Source organism: Folsomia candida, unplaced genomic scaffold (genome assembly GCF_002217175.1).
Source record: "Folsomia candida strain VU population unplaced genomic scaffold, ASM221717v1 Fcan01_Sc030, whole genome shotgun sequence".
NCBI lineage: Eukaryota > Metazoa > Arthropoda > Collembola > Entomobryomorpha > Isotomidae > Folsomia > Folsomia candida.
The window spans coordinates 576797-594504 of NW_019091222.1; the positions used below are offsets into that span (position 1 = coordinate 576797).

The 17708-nt window shown below is 35.9% G+C and overlaps 2 protein-coding genes across 3 annotated transcripts; both read right to left on the reverse strand.

The window, feature by feature from the left end:
• Positions 1–8458: 8458 nt before the first annotated feature.
• Positions 8459–16244, reverse strand: LOC118439078 (long-chain fatty acid transport protein 4-like). Of its 2 annotated transcripts, XM_035860106.1 has the most exons (11): positions 16071–16187; positions 15342–15439; positions 14907–15057; positions 14714–14839; positions 14296–14407; positions 13341–13608; positions 12442–12672; positions 11142–12379; positions 10534–10776; positions 10407–10465; positions 8459–8711 (listed from the first exon to the last, which is right to left on the reverse strand). In XM_035860106.1, exons 2-8 carry the CDS (start codon positions 15368–15370, stop codon positions 12196–12198), a joined length of 1101 nt encoding a protein of 366 aa, XP_035715999.1. In that variant the 5' UTR covers positions 15371–15439; positions 16071–16187; the 3' UTR covers positions 8459–8711; positions 10407–10465; positions 10534–10776; positions 11142–12195. The 2 variants fall into 2 exon arrangements, with proteins under 2 accessions (XP_035715999.1, XP_035715998.1); XM_035860105.1 differs by lacking the exon at positions 15342–15439 and having other exon boundaries at positions 16071–16244.
• LOC110860206 (long-chain fatty acid transport protein 4) lies at positions 10398–11487 on the reverse strand. Its single transcript, XM_022109258.1, has 3 exons — positions 11142–11487; positions 10534–10776; positions 10398–10465 (listed from the first exon to the last, which is right to left on the reverse strand). The coding sequence occupies exons 1-3, from the start codon at positions 11485–11487 to the stop codon at positions 10398–10400; spliced, it is 657 nt and encodes a 218-aa protein (XP_021964950.1).
• Positions 16245–17708: the final 1464 nt, after the last annotated feature.

The window sequence follows — 17708 nt, forward strand, 5'->3', positions numbered from 1 at the left end:
CATTTGGATGAATATTACATTGAAAAGGTTATTCAAAGCTAAGCGCAAAGCAAAAAAGAGTAATAATTTCAAGCTAGTTTTCGAGTTACAAAGCGAAATTAAAACGCAAATTTCCTTTGCTCAGTCTGAAGTGCGTAAAAAATTCAAAGATAAGATACCTGGTATGAATTCATCCGAATGGTATCATTTAATTCGTAAAGTTTGTGGTCTAAATCCCGTGTCTGCCATCGACAAAATTAAATTAATAGATCTGAAATTTAGTCAGCTAACTGATAAAGAGCTAGCCGATGTTGTAAATTCACATTTCTCACTAATTTGTAACACTTTTGATGAATGTGAATCTATTTCGCTGTGTACACTCCCTCTAGACTCTTCCCCTATTAAAGTCAGTGCTCATGAGGTAGCGAGAGTAATTAGAAAACTAAATAAGAAAAAGTCCAACTGTCCGAATTTAGTCCCTACTGAGCTTATAAAGTACGCTTCGAATTTCTTGGGCCCTTTAATTTCTTGGGCCCTTTAATAGCCATTATCCTCAATGAATCTTTTGCAACTTTTACTGTCCCTGATTGTTGGAAAATAGGTTTCGTCACCCCCTTACTCAAGAAAGTAACTTGTTCATCACTTGATGACGTCCGTGCGATAACTCAAACTGACGTATTTTCAAAAATTGCACAGAGTTTTATGTTTGACAGGATTTATTCTCAAATAATTGATAAAATCAACGTTAACCAATTTGGTGCTTTAAAAAAATCGTCTACTGCGCATTATTTAATTCAAATTAACCATTTTATTTTAAAATCAATCGAAATTCCTGGCGCTACAGTTTTAATTGCTGCTATTGATAGTCTCAAAGCATTCGATTTAGTTGACCACTCGTTGTTGGCCGCACTTCTTGTTGATCTTGGTGTACACGACATTGATATTTTATGGTTATTATCCTTCTTAAAATTTCGTAAGCAGATTGTTAAGTTTGAAAAGTCGTTTTCAAATCCCAAGAGATTAACATGCGGTACACCAGCCGGTACCAAACTAGCTGCTCTTCTGTTTATTATCTTAATTAATCCGATTCTGAATGCATTAAAAATCAAATTACTTGATATTAACCCCAATTTTTGTATAGCTGGATACATTGATGATTTGGTTATTGCTGAAAGAGTTATTGGTAATGCACCCAAATTGCAATCTGCACTCAATATTTTGAGTGAAGAGTGTAAGGCAGTTAAAATAACGCCCAATCCTCGTAAATGTGAAATATTGGTAGTTAATTTTGGTGGAAGAAGAGTTAATTTTCCTACTAAGTCCTTTTGTATTGATTCAGTTCCTATACCCGTTGTAAAGAGCTTAAAAATTTTAGGGGTGACTTTTTGCCCAAATTTTAGTTGGGATAGTCATATAAAAAACATTTGCGAAAGCAAACTCTAAATAATTTCAGTTAAGAAAATTATTCAATGCTGGCTTCTCCAGTAAAGAATTATTAATAGCTTACGGTGCATATATTCGGTGTAATCTTGAGTATTGTTCAGTTGTGTTTGGCTCTGGCTTGAACCAGAAATTAGTTTACAAAATTGAAAGTGTTCAGAAAAAAGCTTTAAGTATAATTTTCCGAAAACGAGTTGATCATTTAAATTATGTTGAATGCATGCAGGAAGCTGAGTTGATAACTTTAAATGAAAGGAGAGAATTGGCTCTTAATAAATTTGCTTACAAATTATTTTTTGGTAGGTATAGGCACTTTTTGCCGCAATTCCAGCGTGCTTCGTGCAGTGGTGTGTCATTGAGGTCAAACAAGGATTTACTATTTCAACCGGTAATTAAGTCGTCAAAATTTAAAAATTCCCCCATTAATATGATAATCAGCAAAATCAATGACGAATGGAAATCAAAATCCACGGTTTTTGGCTGGTCATTTGAAGCTCTAACAAATTTGATAGATTATAGCTAACTTTATACAAACTAAGAGTAGATAATATCTTAAGTACATATATATTGTTAAGTTAAATATAGTAATTTAGCCCTTAGTTATTGTTATTTAATCATTTAAAGTAAGTTACTTCTGTTTGTAAGCTCACGAAAATAGGCTAGTGTGCTATGCTAAAATTTCATTTTGTGCATTCCCTAGTACTAGTAAATGAGGGTAATAGAGGCTATTATTATTATTATTATTATTATTATCCCAGGAAATGGTGTCATTCATGACTATTACTATTCCGGTTCAAACTATATTCTGAAGCCATGGTTTGGTCAAAAATGTTTGATTTTAGCAATTAACCTTAAACCTGGAATTGAACAGAATTTACCAGGATGGAAAGTCAGAATATTGGATTTCAGGATTTTTGAGATATTCGTTATTGAAATAGGTCCAATTTCAGTACCAACTGGTAAAGCACTACACCTCAAATATTTCAATCCTTATCATAACGATGGTTTACTGGTGATAGGGAAACCCTCACAGGTGTGGTACCCGATAGAATGCTTACCTCATGCAGGTTCCGACTGTTTCAACAATGTTTATATCATCGCAAAAAGTATTAACGAGCTGAGCAAATATTTTATAACAACAACATTATTTCCACGTAGAAGGACTATTGAGATTAAAATCAAACAATGGTATGATAAAGGTTCCAAAGAGAGGGATCTTCATGAAATTGTAAAACTGGTCAAGCCAACGGAATTGGAGGCTTTCTGGTCAGTTCAAGATGCGTCGGAATATTCTAGTCTAAACATCACGCCTCGTCATATTTCTCCCACCCCAGTAGATAATATTGATAAAACGTTTACCTTTGTTATGGGAAAGATGTCGAGCTTCAGTTTCGTATCTTGTTATAAGGTCAAATCCGACACATTTATTCTAAGCGGGTTGACTACCCCATTTGACACTTACTCGTGGATTAGTATTCTGTTCACGGTGTCCATTACAGCACTTATTTTGACACTGCTTCCTCGGACCTGTAGGTCAGAAAGATTCTACGCTATGATTGGCGTACTGTTAGAAAACTCAGTGGCGTGTGAAAACAAATTATTTCAGGAAAGATATCCAGCTATGTCAAAGGTATTCGGGGTACGCATTTTACTCGGGGTATGGATTCTAACGAGTGGAACATCCCTAACGAATTGGTACAAGACATCATTCACGATGGATATGATTGTACCTACCCTGTATACCCCACCATGGGAAACATGGCTGGATATTCAGGGAATGGAGGCACTTCTCCCCTTGAATATGTTCGACTTTTCGGACCTGGATGCCAGGCCCCCATATCTCCACTTTCACAAGCAGATGCAGGACAAGTTCAACAAGTCTACTAGGTAAATTTGTTCTAGAAAGGATTTCACTAGCGGTATGCAAAGCAAATCAATACACCTTTAATTATTTGGTGATTTCGCTATATCCCATGCGCTTAGATCTTAAACTAACTACAATGCCGGGGCCAGTTCAATTGAGTTGCTTGTGGATTTGGAAATTAACAATTTGTCTTAAAAATCGTGATTTATTGAGAGAAATTGTTAATTTCCATATCCACAAGCAACTCAATTGAACTTGTTATCTCCTAACTTTGCAAACCTTGAAATTATGGTTGCTTTTAGAAAATTAGGTTTTAATTTCATGCAAAATTGACCCTGCTGAATAATTTTGAAATTTTAACATTGAGTGTAAATGAAAGTGGACGAGTCCATGTAGGGAAGGGGTAACGGGAGCCCAAAAAGTCACGTGATCCAAGGGAACGTTAAATGCCAGAAAAAACTATCGCACAAAAGTGTGCGTTTTATTGACCCGCACAGGAACGTTCGACAAAGGCATGTTTAGAGGTATGAAATCCTTTTCGCGGAGAGGCTATACTTGTTCTTTTGTATATTTAATTTCTTAATTCAATAACAAGTAATTTTAGGTGTATTGAGTTGTATATTTTGTATATTGCAAATATGAGCCAAACCTGCCATCCGACTTCTTACCGGATATAAATTCGACTTACGTTTGATTCATACTCAATTAAGGTACAAAAAAATTGGACAACTTCCGAGCAACGTAAGGCTTGACTCCAAATATTCAAAAATGCTTCCCAATGAAAGCCTTGATTCATTCATACTTCGACTGGATTGGGCAATCCGCACGCTCATACTTTCAGAAACACCTATCAAACCGATCCAAGACAATGAAACTGATCGATTGGTAAAGAAATTGTCGACATGTGGAAAAATAGCCTTTATCGACACTACTGAAAACATTGCCGCGATTCTCCCCTTCCTGAATGACAATCCAGACCACATCAAATACTTGACTGGAGTTGAACCCTTTTTCAAAGCTTCTCGTGGTTGGCTAATTTATCCAGTTCGTGGTAATTATACCGAGAGAAGGTTGCAGATTATGGTATCCTCGGGAATTTATGGTCATTGGGAAAATTGGTATCGGTTACTGAAAACGCCAAGGTTATTTCACATCTATGCAAATTGGACTTTTCCTAAATTTGATGCTGTTTCACAATTAAATTACAATTCCAAAGTCGTCACGGGATTCTATATTTCTGGGATTTTCTTAGTTGGCTGCTTCCTTTGTCTGGGCTACGAAGTATTGAACTAATCTGTATATATTAATTTCTAATTTTAAACAATATATTCAAATTATGTCCACCAATCATCCCCCAATAATTGATTCACTCCCTCCCTCCCAACCCTCAATAGTCAATTGTGGTAATTTACAAATATTGTACAATATTTCATGAACATGTACCTTTATGGGTCTATGGCCCAAAAAACGAAGCCAATAAAATTCAATTCAAAATTCAATTATGGTAATTCTGCAAAATAGAATTTTCGACGGCTTGCCAGCACATATGGATTACATTTGTTGATAACTTTCGATCACAAATAGAAATATTCATCAGGGGAAAATGTTCCAAACATTTCTTAAACGTGCAGATCATCAAATTTCACACAAGGCTATTGTTACTAATACGCACATATGTATTATTACATACAGGGTTACATTTGTATTTGAATATAAAATAATTCACCCATAACTACACAAAAACTACCCAAAACCTATGTATCCACCCTGTAATTTCCATGTATGTACTCGGATGAGACATCGCATGACTGGATAACGTTTACTTACTTATTTAATCGAAGAATAACACTTAAATAATATTCAAGTTAAATTTTCATTTCGAACCTAGAATTTTCGTCAACAAATTTCTCGCCTTGCAGTCCAAACTTCGTGATAATCTTAAAACCCACGCAGTTTGCTTCAAATTAAATTTTTACTTAATTGATATATGCATAAGTACTTATGTATTTCCTGTTGTTTATATATGTTTAGCCGTCTAGGAGCATAATTTCCTCCAAGAAAGGAAATTACGAATCACAAAGTTTAACAAAACAATTCCGCAATAAGTACCCTATTTACTCAATTACCATTGGAAACTTTACGAATTCCTGGTTCAAATTATGAAATTTAACTTCATCCGCTTATTACATGAAAAATTTGAAAACAGTCCAACTCGTTGAACAACCAACATATTATCCAAAAACTTAACACTTATAAAACTCCAGCAGAAATCTAGACTCATGTAGTATAATCATTTCCCACATTGCCCATGCCGCTTGCTCACCCTACGAAATTCAGCCAATAAAACCATAACCAAAACTGCCTGGGTACAACCAGACTTTAAAATGAGTTTCCTGTTTTATTTTAAATTTTCTATATCTTTCCTTTTCACAATTTACTACATGAATACTGAATTATTACTTCCAGCGACAAGTCAGCTTATTAACCCAAAAACCCCACACGAATTAAACCCAACTTATGTTAACTATTACGTCGAAATATTTGAAAACTGTACCAATATTATAATCATTTACAAAAGTCAAGACATGCAGCTTGAGCGAACTCCAATTATCTTACGAAATACATCCGGTCAAGAAACGGAAGTACTTGAAGCCAGGTTTTCCCTAGAAAGACGCATAAATCCTGCCCCACATTGCTGGGCCTTGTTTGACCTGCTTCCTGGCAAAGGAGTTATGCAGGATTATTATTATTCGGCTTCAAACTATATCATCAAACCATGGTTTGGTCAAAAATTTTTAATTTTAGTAACTAACTTTAAGCCTGAAATTGAACAGAATTTACCAAAGTGGGAAGTCAGAATAGTGGATTTCCGGCTGTTTCAGATATTAGTTATTGAAATAAATATGTCCAATTCCAGGGTCAATTATTAACGTACTATACCTCAAATATTTCAATACTTATCATACCGAAGGTTTATTAGTGATTGGGAAACCCTCACAAGCGTGGTACACGATAGAATGTTTACCCCATGCGGGTTCCGACTGTTTCAACGATGCTCAAATCATTTCAAAACGTGTTGACCAGCTAAGTAAATATTTTATGACGACGGTATTGTTTCAACGTAAAAAGGATATAGAGTTGAAGGTTAGAACGTGGTATGAGAAAGGCTCCAAACAAAGGGATCTTCATGAAATTGTAAAACTGATCAAGCCAACCGAATTAGCCTCATTCTGGTCATTTCAAGATGCGTCGGAATATTCTAGTCTAAACATCACGCCCCGTCATCTTGCCCCCTCACCGGTGGACAATATTAATAAACAGTTTACCTTTGTTATGGGAAAGATGTCAAGCTTCAGTTTCGTATCTTGTTGTAAGGTAAAATCCGACATGTTTATTCTAAGCGGATTAGCCACTCCCTTCGACGCTACCTCGTGGATTAGTATTCTTTTTATGGTTGCTGTTACGGCACTTATTTTGACATTGCTTCGTCGATCCTCTAGGTCAGACGGACTCTGCGTTATGATTTGCTTAGTTCTAGAGAACTCAATTCCGTGGAATATCAAATTATTTGAGGAACGGTTTCCGCCTAAGTCAAGGGTATTCGGGGTACGCGTATTACTCGGGGTATGGATTCTAACGAGTGGATCATTCCTAACGAATTGGTACAAGACATCCTTCACGATGGATATGATTGTACCCGCTCTGTATGCACCACCATGGGAAACATGGCTAGAGATTGAGGGAATGGAGGCACTTCTTCCCTTAAATATGTTCGAGTTTTCGGAACTGGAGCCCTCGCCTCCATATCTCTACTTTGGCCAGCAGATGTACGACAAATTCCACAAGTCTATTAGGTAAGTTGATTTTACAAAGGATAGTACCAACAGAGCTGACAGAACATGCAAATAAGTAAATACATCTTTAGGAATTAGTACTTGTTACAAGATTTGGGGGCACATTTAGTGCTTCAGAACCTTTTTCCCAGTATTATGAAGTCATAGTCATGAATAATTCCGGACTTTATGGCCACCGTGCAGTCAAACGTTAGAATTTTTTTAAGTTTATGCAATTGCTTGCAACTTCAAAGCTCTAAATGTACCGGATCATACCGCCTTTACAAATACTCACAGGCATATTAACTTCTTTTCTATTCTGTAAATATGAGCAAAATTTATTATCTTAGTCTGTTATCGAACTAAATTAGGGTTAATCGTGACACCTTTACAATTTAGGTTTAAGGAAATTGCGAAAATTATGGAAAACATGATGCTCGATCCCACATACACGCAAATGCTTCCCATCGATAATGGAAGCGTGGAAGCTTTTGGAACCCGACTCGAAAAAATGGTCCGCATCCATCTAATTGCACATTCACCCGTCAAACCGATCGAATACAGGGAAACGGCTCGACTTGTAGAGGAATTGTCAACTTGTGGAAAAATAGCGTTTATCGACACGACAGAAAACGTGGCCTCACTCCTACCATTCTTGAATGATAATCCGGACAACATCAAATACTTGAGTGGAGTAGAACCTTTTTTTAAGGTATCTCGTGGTTGGGAAATTTATCCAGTTCGTGGTAACTATGTCGAGAGAAGGCTACAGACTATGGTATCATCGGGAATTTATGGTCATTGGGAAAATTGGTTTCGTATTCTTAAGTCGCCAAAATTATTTCATCTCTATGCAAATTGGACTTTTCCAAAATTTGATGCTGTATCACAACTAAATTACAACTCTAAAGTCGTCACGGGATTCTATATTTGTGGGATTTGCTTTGTTGGCTGCTTTCTTTGTCTTGGCTATGAAATATTAACAGGAAGGTCAAACGCGGTACACGAAATTATTAGCTAGTTTAAATAAGGTATAGTGACGATTAATTACTTGAATTTGTATTTAATTACTTTTTTTGACTCGACGAAAGCAAGTAATTTCTCAATTGAACATTCTAATTGTGTAATTCGTTACCCGACATATCTGATATCAGTCGGGTGATGAATCAAAATTACCCTTACTTTCGTAATTAGTAATTAATTACATAGATGAAATTTCATTACATTTCTGCATGTACAGAATTATGCAGATATTTAAATATACCGAAGGATTGTAATTAAAAATGAAGATGTGAATTAATCTACATATTTTACCAATAACTCAAATTAATAAAAGCATACATTATTCATACCGGGAATCTATTTTATTAACAACAGAACTGATCTTAGTGATGGTCTCAAAAATACAAAATATGGATTCAAATATTAAAGTAAGACCGTTTAAGTACATTTCGTAGTTAATTAATTTCTCCGAAATTGATCTGAAGCACATAAGTAATTAATTACTAACTATAATTGCATTACCGTCAAACTCTAAATTTCCCGTGTAAAATGTCATCGTAAATTTCACTCCGCATTGGAATATATTTTCCACCCTGTAAAACGTAAAGTAAATCCTTATTCATTAAAGCTGAAGGCATGCATTTAAAGCCTCTCCAATTAAATGAGAAGTACCCTCCAAATATTTCAGAAGTACCCTTCATGGATACCTGCCTCTTAAAGTTATTTTTGAATTAGGATTTTGGTGGCAAACTACCTCTTAAAATAATGTACATATCTACAAGCCATAATTTCAGAATTTTATATATGTAAAAAGCGTATCATTTATATGCAATTAAAGTTAAGGCTTCCATAAAAGCATGCATTTTAAAAACTACATGGTACTCAAGGCTGTTGTGGACTTAACAGGTTCTTCACCCTTCCGCTTGGTACAGGTTTTGGGTTCAGAACAACATCGAAAAATTCTTTTATAATTGCTTGACGAAATTCATCTTTAAAAATATACGATAATCTCAGAAATTCGCAATACATAAATAATTCCGATCATTAATGTAAGGGTAAAATTTAATGGGCCCTGAGATTATCTTAAATCGTCAGGTAAAAATGTCTTAATTTATCTTATCTTAATTTACCCTGAGTTTAAAATTTTTAAATGCCGAAATGTCTTAATACAGCCTGGTAAAAAAATCGGTAGTTTATAAATGTAAGACGTAGAAACGGATATATTTACAAATCAAAGTAATATCAAACCAAAGCAATATCAAACCAAAGCCTGTGGAAAGCTTGTTATTTGTCAGTGTGAAATATTAAAGCTATTTTTGACAATCTTGCAGTCAAACAAACTAATTTTTAAGCAATTTAAAACGAATTAAAAAAATGTTTTTCATAAATACATCTTTTGGGGATCTAAGCAATTAAACATTTTACATAAAGTCTGAAAGTCTTCTTGAAAGTCTGTACATTAGAAAAACGTCTGACGTCCTGAATCAAGAGTCTTGATTCAAGACCACATGAACCTGAATCCTATCTGGGTTTCACTATTGTTACCCCTAATCAAGCGCCCCTGACAACGATATCGTTTTTTGAATTACAAAAATATTATGTGATAAGATGTTTTTGGTCAGGATGACTTAAAACAATTTACTCTAGGGGTGAGGCCGTAGCTGGGTCAACGAAAGAATTTTTAACTATTTTGTAATTGCTGGCTAATTTCTAGAATTGAGTGTGTGTAGCCCGAGTCATAGTTACCCAAAGTTGTGTTACATATTTAATTTCTGCGAGTAAACAGACAAACAGAGGAACGGACAAGCAGTTACATAAGGCTGGGTAGCCCCTGCTACCCAACAATTAAAAATAATTAAAAAAATAAGTTTGTTGAGTTACGGCCGAACCCAGAAACACCGGCCGTAGCCGTTAGTGATTGAAGAATCCTGGTTTTTGGTGAAATAAATCATGTTTTTCGCTTTCTAAAATCGTCCCTGAAGATGATACAAGTCAGTATCGAAAGCTCGGAATAAATATATCTGTATTACAACAACCATGTCGTCTGATAAATCTAATACAAATTTTTCATAAAGATTTAGGGTTTTTAAGAACATAATCAACCGGACACTGGTAATAAGACCCATCACTGATAAGAAATTTTCACAGATTTATGATATGCAAAATGAGAGGCTACTTCCATTTAACGGGAGGGAAAATTTAAAGGATTAAGAGGTTGCTTTCCATTTAGGTCACTTCTTAAATATTCGGAGGGTAATTCCCATTGTTTCGGAGAGACATTAAATTACTTCCAAAGCTGAACTGAAGCCTGCCTTCCGTAGCTCCATTTTTTGCAGTTTGAAGCTTCCTGAAATACAATTAAATTTATTTATTTATTTAATCATCACCAATTTTAGCACGATTCAATCAAACTACCCGTCGTTTCCAACTCGTTTCTCATCACGCGGACGAACACTGGTCGTGAATATGGCGGTAGATAGCGAGACAATTCTTCGTGCAGATTTGAAATGTTTAGTCCACCATTGATATCACTGATTGCAACCATTCCACACTTCCCATCCATTCCAGGAATACTTACGCCAAACGTGGCGACTCCATTATTTACTCCGATCGCTTTTCCAACCCCTTGCTCCACTTCTAACGTCGATACGTTTTCCCCTAAAGAAAACATGCTTGATTAATTTAGTTAATTGATTGATTGATTGCTATTCTCTCAACCCTTTTATCCTTTTTAACTAATAAAGTTAAATCATAGAATAGCAAAAATACAATATCACAGCATTACAAACTTGACATCTTCGACTAAAAAATTTTTGCGATTTCATTAAACATTCCAAGTAAAATGTGTCGATAATAATTTGAACCACTACATATATTATTTTCTAACCGTGTTAACCATTGCCCATAAGTACCTTATAATTCATGTTCAACATAATTAAACTGTCGGTTTCAAATCTTATCAGTGGATATAACCATTAAATACACACTTTTTATAATAAAAGTCTCTTCACTTATTTCCATACCCTTCCATCTGAACGAATCCCCTGTCCTATCCTTGAAATAGACATATCCAAATTTATCCATCGTAAAGGTGTCGCCCGTTCGGAACCATTTGTCCCCCAGCTGCTTCACACCCTTCACAATACTCCCTTTGCTTTGAGTCTCATCCGTGTAGCCGCTGTAGTCCCGGAATGGATTGGATTTCACAATTTTCCCCAACAACTCTCCCGCCTCTCCTTTCGGGGCATGTTGCACCAGCCCTGTTGTAGGACTAATTCGCCTTCGCTCGATACTCGAGCAAGAAGAAGGGAAGAAAGGGGTAAAGTAGGATTGGCAAGTAGCCCGCCGCGCCAACGTGGGCTTCTGCATTCACTGCGGTACAAAATTATACATTTTGCAATCTTGTTCTTATAATGTGCCGTAGTATGTGCCACGCTGAATTAAAACAATAAGTAAGTAAAGCAGAGTTGAGGTTCACGTCTCAAAAACGCCACTAAAATTCTAAAATGCTAAAATGCTGTGGTTTTACATCGAAAGTATACAGATATTCACTTTACAACAGATCTCATATTTATAGTATTTGCGAAATCGGTTTCGTATCTAAGCGAGTTACTCTTCATGAAAATACATCAAATAAAAACGAGCGAAGAAGTAAAACTTCTCTTGACGACAAGTTTTACGAAAAATACATAGTTTATCACCATAATCGATGCCTTATCGACGCAAATTTTGTACAAACAATTGTCATGGGCTATTATGCCGCATTGCAAAATGCACTAAGGGTTACGAATTGTAACCCTTCGAAAAAAATTGGCAAGTTGGGTTGAGAAGGCGGATTTTATGAAGTTGACGTGAGTGAATACCCCCAATGTCCAAGTCGCAATCCAACATAAAATTGAGCTAAGTAAATATAATCCTTTGCAAAATACTAAAAACAAACAAAATCCAGTCAAAAAGTAATTTAAAATTTTCCAAACTCTACTCGTTTTCTAAAATTTATCCCAAATTACGAACCAACTCTTATATGCAAATATAAGGCGGTAATGATAATAAAATCATAATTATTTTGAAGTAACATTAAGTTCCAAAAATTCGACTCGATCCACAATTTCCTTCCGTTGATCCATACAATTCTTTAATCTTTATGGTGTCAAATCTCTCCACGAATCTCTTCCAGACCACGGGATTCGCCCCGTTCCCATAAAATGTGTGCACTTTATGCAACTTTTCTTCCCTCGTTGGAGGCTGATTCAGCAAATATCTGCGCGCGCAATTCAAAAAGTTACAACAAATCCTTCAAAAATGCCCTTCATTTCTGCTTACCGCAAAATTTCGCCCAGATATTGGCAGCATGTCACGTCGTGTTTGACACATTGTTTCCAAAAGTTGGAGGCCGAAAACTTGCGAATAATGACTTGCGGAACGCCATGGTACAGGGGCAACCCCACGACGAGCAGACCTCCTTGCACGTGGTACAGTGGGATAGGCGTGAGAAGCACGTCCCTGTCTGGGTTCAATTCCAGGCCGAAAATTGGAGTCGCAAATGTTGCCAAACTGTGAACAATACATAACACAGTGCAATGAATTTACAACGATCTCAAGCCATCAAAAACACCTAAACAAATGTTGAAATTAAATATTTCTCAAACCACTGAATTTCCAAATTTTGACCAGATATACAAATTAAGCAATTTGCTTGCTTGTTCAGAATTACTGAGTAATTAAGAAAATCTACCGCTCAAAAACTTATAGTTCTTAACAGCTGAAGGTCTTCCGCAATTTTTGAAATTTTTAAACAACACACAAAATTTTTAGAAACGTATTTTTAAGCAAGAGATTTTTAGCAAATACAGATTTGCCCTTCAACGTGGGTAAAAATTCGGAAGGTACTTGGAAATCTACATTTTGGATAAAAATTTGCTGAACATATTCCGACAAAAGCGAAAACATGCCCATTCAGGAAACCCCAAAAAGTAGGGGCCCTCAACAATTTCAAGTGAGTCTGGTCTAAATCCGAGGTAATAAACTCATAGTGAAGCATTTTTAGTTGCTAAAACGGCCACCAGATTCGGATCCGGACGCAGTTTTAATTTTATCAGTTTTATAAATATTTCAACATTTCCTAGGTTCGAAGTGTTGATGTATTCTTAATAATTCTTTACCACCCAAATGTACCCAATAAATACATAGATATGTACACCCAATCAACAAATATTCCATACCGACTATGTTTCATCTTTGCCGCTTTTGCACGCCCCGTCGTTCCCGAGGTAAAAACGTGCAATACAACATCCTCACTTCCCACAACATCGGGAAACTCTTCACAACACAAGCCATCCTCACTGAAGAGTCCCATCTCTCGAGTTAAATTGACATGACCATGAGTTAAAATATCCTTTGTGGCCATCCTGTCCGAGACGGAGTGCAATGCTGTCACTCCAGCCGGAATATTTTCGGCGGGATCATTTGAATCCAAGCATTCTTGAATTGCTGTAAAACAATAATAGTAAATCTAACAATAAGTAATTATCTAAAACCATTAATAAATAGTTGCTATAAAACTCTTGCCTAAAAAATTACGACGTAATTCTACCATAAAACTAAAGGAATTAGTGAGATTGACCTTCTTAAAATAACAATCAACTGTAATATTTATTATGTTGATATCCTAAATTAAAAAAAAATAAATTTACCTACGGTTGAATAAAAGAAAGAAAATGAGGGCATCACTACAACTTCGTATAATTCATACAACTATTGGGTCACCCTGTTTTTTGTTCAGCTTGGATTTATTTTTACTTCTAACAATGCAATGACGCCAGCGGTCTCGCTCCGATTTTAATGAAACCACGATAATTGTGTAGCCTTTGGTAAATAATTGAACACATGTTTCGGGATTTTTCATATTGCTCAGTTTAAACAAAGTTATGGGGGTTTAAGTGACCGAAAATTCGCATATTTCTCGTGAAGTTTTTCTTTTTTATTTTTGATGGGGAAAAATGCGAATTTTCGGCCTCTTAAACCCCCATAACTTTGTTTAAACTGAGCAATATGAAAAATCCCGAAACATGTGTTCAATTATTTACCTAATGCTACATATTTATCGTGGTTTCATTAAAATCAGAGCGAGACCGCTGGCGTCATCGCATTGTAATTATTTATTTAAAGTGAACTAACCACAAGTCAATTCTTCCCCAAAGATGAGACCCCTACAATTCGAAACTTTCAGATAGTGGGTTAAGGAACTCCGCCGCAACTGCGTGTTGATAAGGCTCGTTATAACGCCAATCTGTAGCAAAATACTTAATTAATCATGAATAAAACGCATACCAATGTCAATTTCGTACTTCAGTTAGATTTGGCAGGTTAATAACTAAGGATTGTCCAATTAATTTACATGACTGGAAAATCTTCACATTAAAATTGCCTTATATTATAAGGTTGCTTGGCATTGTAAATTTCCAAACTTATAAGAAATATTAAACCAAACGGTATTTTTACTAATTGCTAATTTTATTTGCATATTCTACTCTCCTCAAATTTGCGAATAATCTCCCCTCTGAAAAATAAATCGTTCATGTTTTTTTTCAATTACCCTGGAAAGTCCTAACCAGGTACAGATGAATTCCGGCCTATTTTCCATCAAGAGCCCCACAACGTCTCCCTTCTGATAACCCGCATCTCGAAAATATTTCGCAACTCGGAACGTCTCATTTTGCACCTGTACCAAAATTACCGTGTTTTCATCTAAAGGTCATTATTTATTTTCTCAAAATGATTTCTATTACCTTAGCAAACGTCCAAATTTCATCTTCAAACAGGAAACACGCCTTCGTTCCTCGCTTCGCCACGGTCTCGTCAAAATATTTAAAGACCGTCATAATTCTCCTCACACCCAGAAATGTCCACACCGTGAGTTGTATGAATTTAGAAATCATGCTGGATCAAGGTAAAAAGTAAAATTTTTAGGGATACATTTTGTTGCAATATTTAAATTTAGTCGACGCCACGACACCGTGGTTAATTTTGAACAACCGAAATATTCATTTCCACGGTCAAACTAAAGTTACCTCGTTGAATTAATATTATATGACCTACGTATGTACAATCTTCGTCATTTGCAAAACACCACTTAACCCTTTAACTCGTAGCTAATTTTTAAATAATTTTTACCATACAAATCTGAATTTCATGGCAATTATTTCTAACATTTAAATACATACCCAAATGAAAAGCAGGGTGCAAGAAACATGCGCCATCTAGCCACGCGTCCTACGAATGATAATGGCAGGAAACAGTTTCTCGCTCCTAGGAAAGCTTCCTGGTTAAAATAATACCCAGTTCTAATAAGCTACATTCTTCCGGTTATTTCTTGCACCTGTTTACTCGCACCCGAATTATTGTCAGACAAAGAACACAAATCGATTCAAGAATAAATACTAGATCCTTAACATTTTGTCGCATTATAATGGCAAGTAAGATATACTGATACCCACGTGACCCTGACGGAAACTATTTTTACTTACAATGAAGGTCTCCCAACGTATGCTCACAGATTTGGACGAAATTAGTGTCAATGGATCACAAATATAATTAGTATGAAATTTGCAAATGGAACTATCTGCCAATGCGCAGGTTTGGCGGAGATATTTGCATAAAAACAGGAGAAAACGTACCAAAAGGCTGGCATATTTTTCATTTTCCAAATTTCCTGGGCATTTTTTCTACTTTGGATGCAAATATCTCTGCCAAACCTGCGCATTGGCAGATAGTTCCATTTGCAAATTTCATACTAATTATATTTGTGATCGATTGACGCTAGTTTGCTCCAAATCTGTGAGCATACGTTGGGAGACCTCCATTGTTAGTTTGTTTAAAAAAACCTTCATAATTCATAATTATGATAATCACTCAACGCATACATATATTTCCCAAACAAGAATTTAACTTACAACAGGTCGCGACGAAACGTGTGTCTCACGGCTTGAATCGTGTCACCGTGCCGGATACAAAAACGGGTCAATAAACATGCAAGAATTAGGCACAAAATATACAAAGTTTCCATCCCGATACACAAAATCGCTTCCTCCAAAAATACAAGCTAACTCTTCTTCACATAATTTATCCAAGCCTTCCCAGAACTGAATGAATACTCGTCATCTAAATACATACTTTGTCCTTTATTTTTCATATATGTATAGTGTTTTTCCAAATAATAAAAAACCTGTCTTATCTCCTTAATTGCTTTCGACACGCTTTATGATTTTATTTCAATTGCTTAATTGCCATTGAACATGGCATACTGTAAAAACATGAGGAATTTATGCACTCATTCATTTCGGGTTCTATACAAATTACACAAAATAATCAGTTGTTTCTCATTCCTAATGATGCCGAATATAATAATTAGTTTAATAAAAAGAGAAGTAGTTTATGTATATGTAGGTATGTGTGTATCTTCACGCTCAACTCATAACGAAATAAAATCCTGGACAATTCAGGCTTAAATACATACACACTAAACTAAAAGTGGTCGTCGATATAACTAACAATGGAGGTCTCCCAACGTAAGCTCACAGATTTGGACCAAACTAGCGTCTATCGATCACAAACATAATTAGCATGAAATTTGCAAATGAAACTATCTCCCAATACGCAGATTTGGCGGAGATATTTGCATCCAAAGTGGGAAAAATACGCAGCAAATTTGGAAAATGAAAAATTTGCCAGCCTTGGGGGTACGTTTTCTCCTCTTTTTATGCAAATATCTCCGCTAAACCTGCGCATTGGCAGATAGTGACATTTGCAAATTTCATACTAATTATGTTTGTGATCGATAGACGCTGGTTTGGTCCAAATCTGCGAGCATACGTTGGGAGACCTCCATTGTGGGAATGAATTAATTAAAAGGCAAATAATTCTGCTCTGGCATTATCACCCGTACGTGAGTTATGTAAGTAAGTGGGTCGTCCTTGCACAGTTATCGTACAGAAATGGGTAGCTCATTTGAAAGAGAGCATATGTATTGTAGGAATTTACCCAATTTACAAGTGTGGCGTCATGCTTCCATGATTAAATAATGAGTGAGTCTTCATGAAATAATGAGTATTGTGCCAATTGTGTAAATAACAGGATGCTATAAAACGTTATCTAGTTACTTAACTCTAAATAAGTTAAGAATTCAACGTTGGGTCCAGAAGATGATATCATAAAGCGTGCAATTTCTCTACAACTCTTCAACCTTGACCTTGATAATGTTTGGGTTATTACGGCTTTGGCATGGACAATAAAATTGTGGGTATGAGAACATATGGATTGGCGAAAACATGTATGTAATCTTACCGGACAAAAATAATTTTGGTGTACAAATTAAACGTGTGCAAGCATAAAAATTGTATATTCGTCTTCAACTCTGTGCTGCCTTCGGCCACATGCACATAGATGCGCGTTTGAGCTAGACACTGACACTTTGTCCACTGACACTCGGACAAAATCAGTGGCACTGACACTGTGTCCACCGATACTCGTCCACAGTGGCTGACACTGACACTGTGTCCACCGACACTCGGCCACAGTGGCTGATACTGACA

What these genes read in the sequence shown, in the direction of transcription:
- LOC110860206 (XM_022109258.1), bottom strand. Translation starts at nt 11,487, where the DNA reads ATGCAGAAGCCCACGTTGGCGCGGCGGGCTACTTGCCAATCCTACTTT. An exon ending in GGATTCGTTCAGATGGAAGG is followed by an intron (nt 10,777 to 11,141) that starts GTATGGAAATAA and finishes TGTTTTCTTTAG; the next exon opens with GGGAAAACGTATCGACGTTA. An exon ending in AAACGAGTTGGAAACGACGG is followed by an intron (nt 10,466 to 10,533) that starts GTAGTTTGATTG and finishes ATTGTATTTCAG; the next exon opens with GAAGCTTCAAACTGCAAAAA.
- LOC118439078 (XM_035860105.1), bottom strand. Translation starts at nt 16,183, where the DNA reads ATGGAAACTTTGTATATTTTGTGCCTAATTCTTGCATGTTTATTGACC. An exon ending in GCAAAGATGAAACATAGTCG is followed by an intron (nt 12,673 to 13,340) that starts GTATGGAATATT and finishes TATTGTTCACAG; the next exon opens with TTTGGCAACATTTGCGACTC. An exon ending in TATCTGGGCGAAATTTTGCG is followed by an intron (nt 12,380 to 12,441) that starts GTAAGCAGAAAT and finishes TTGCGCGCGCAG; the next exon opens with ATATTTGCTGAATCAGCCTC.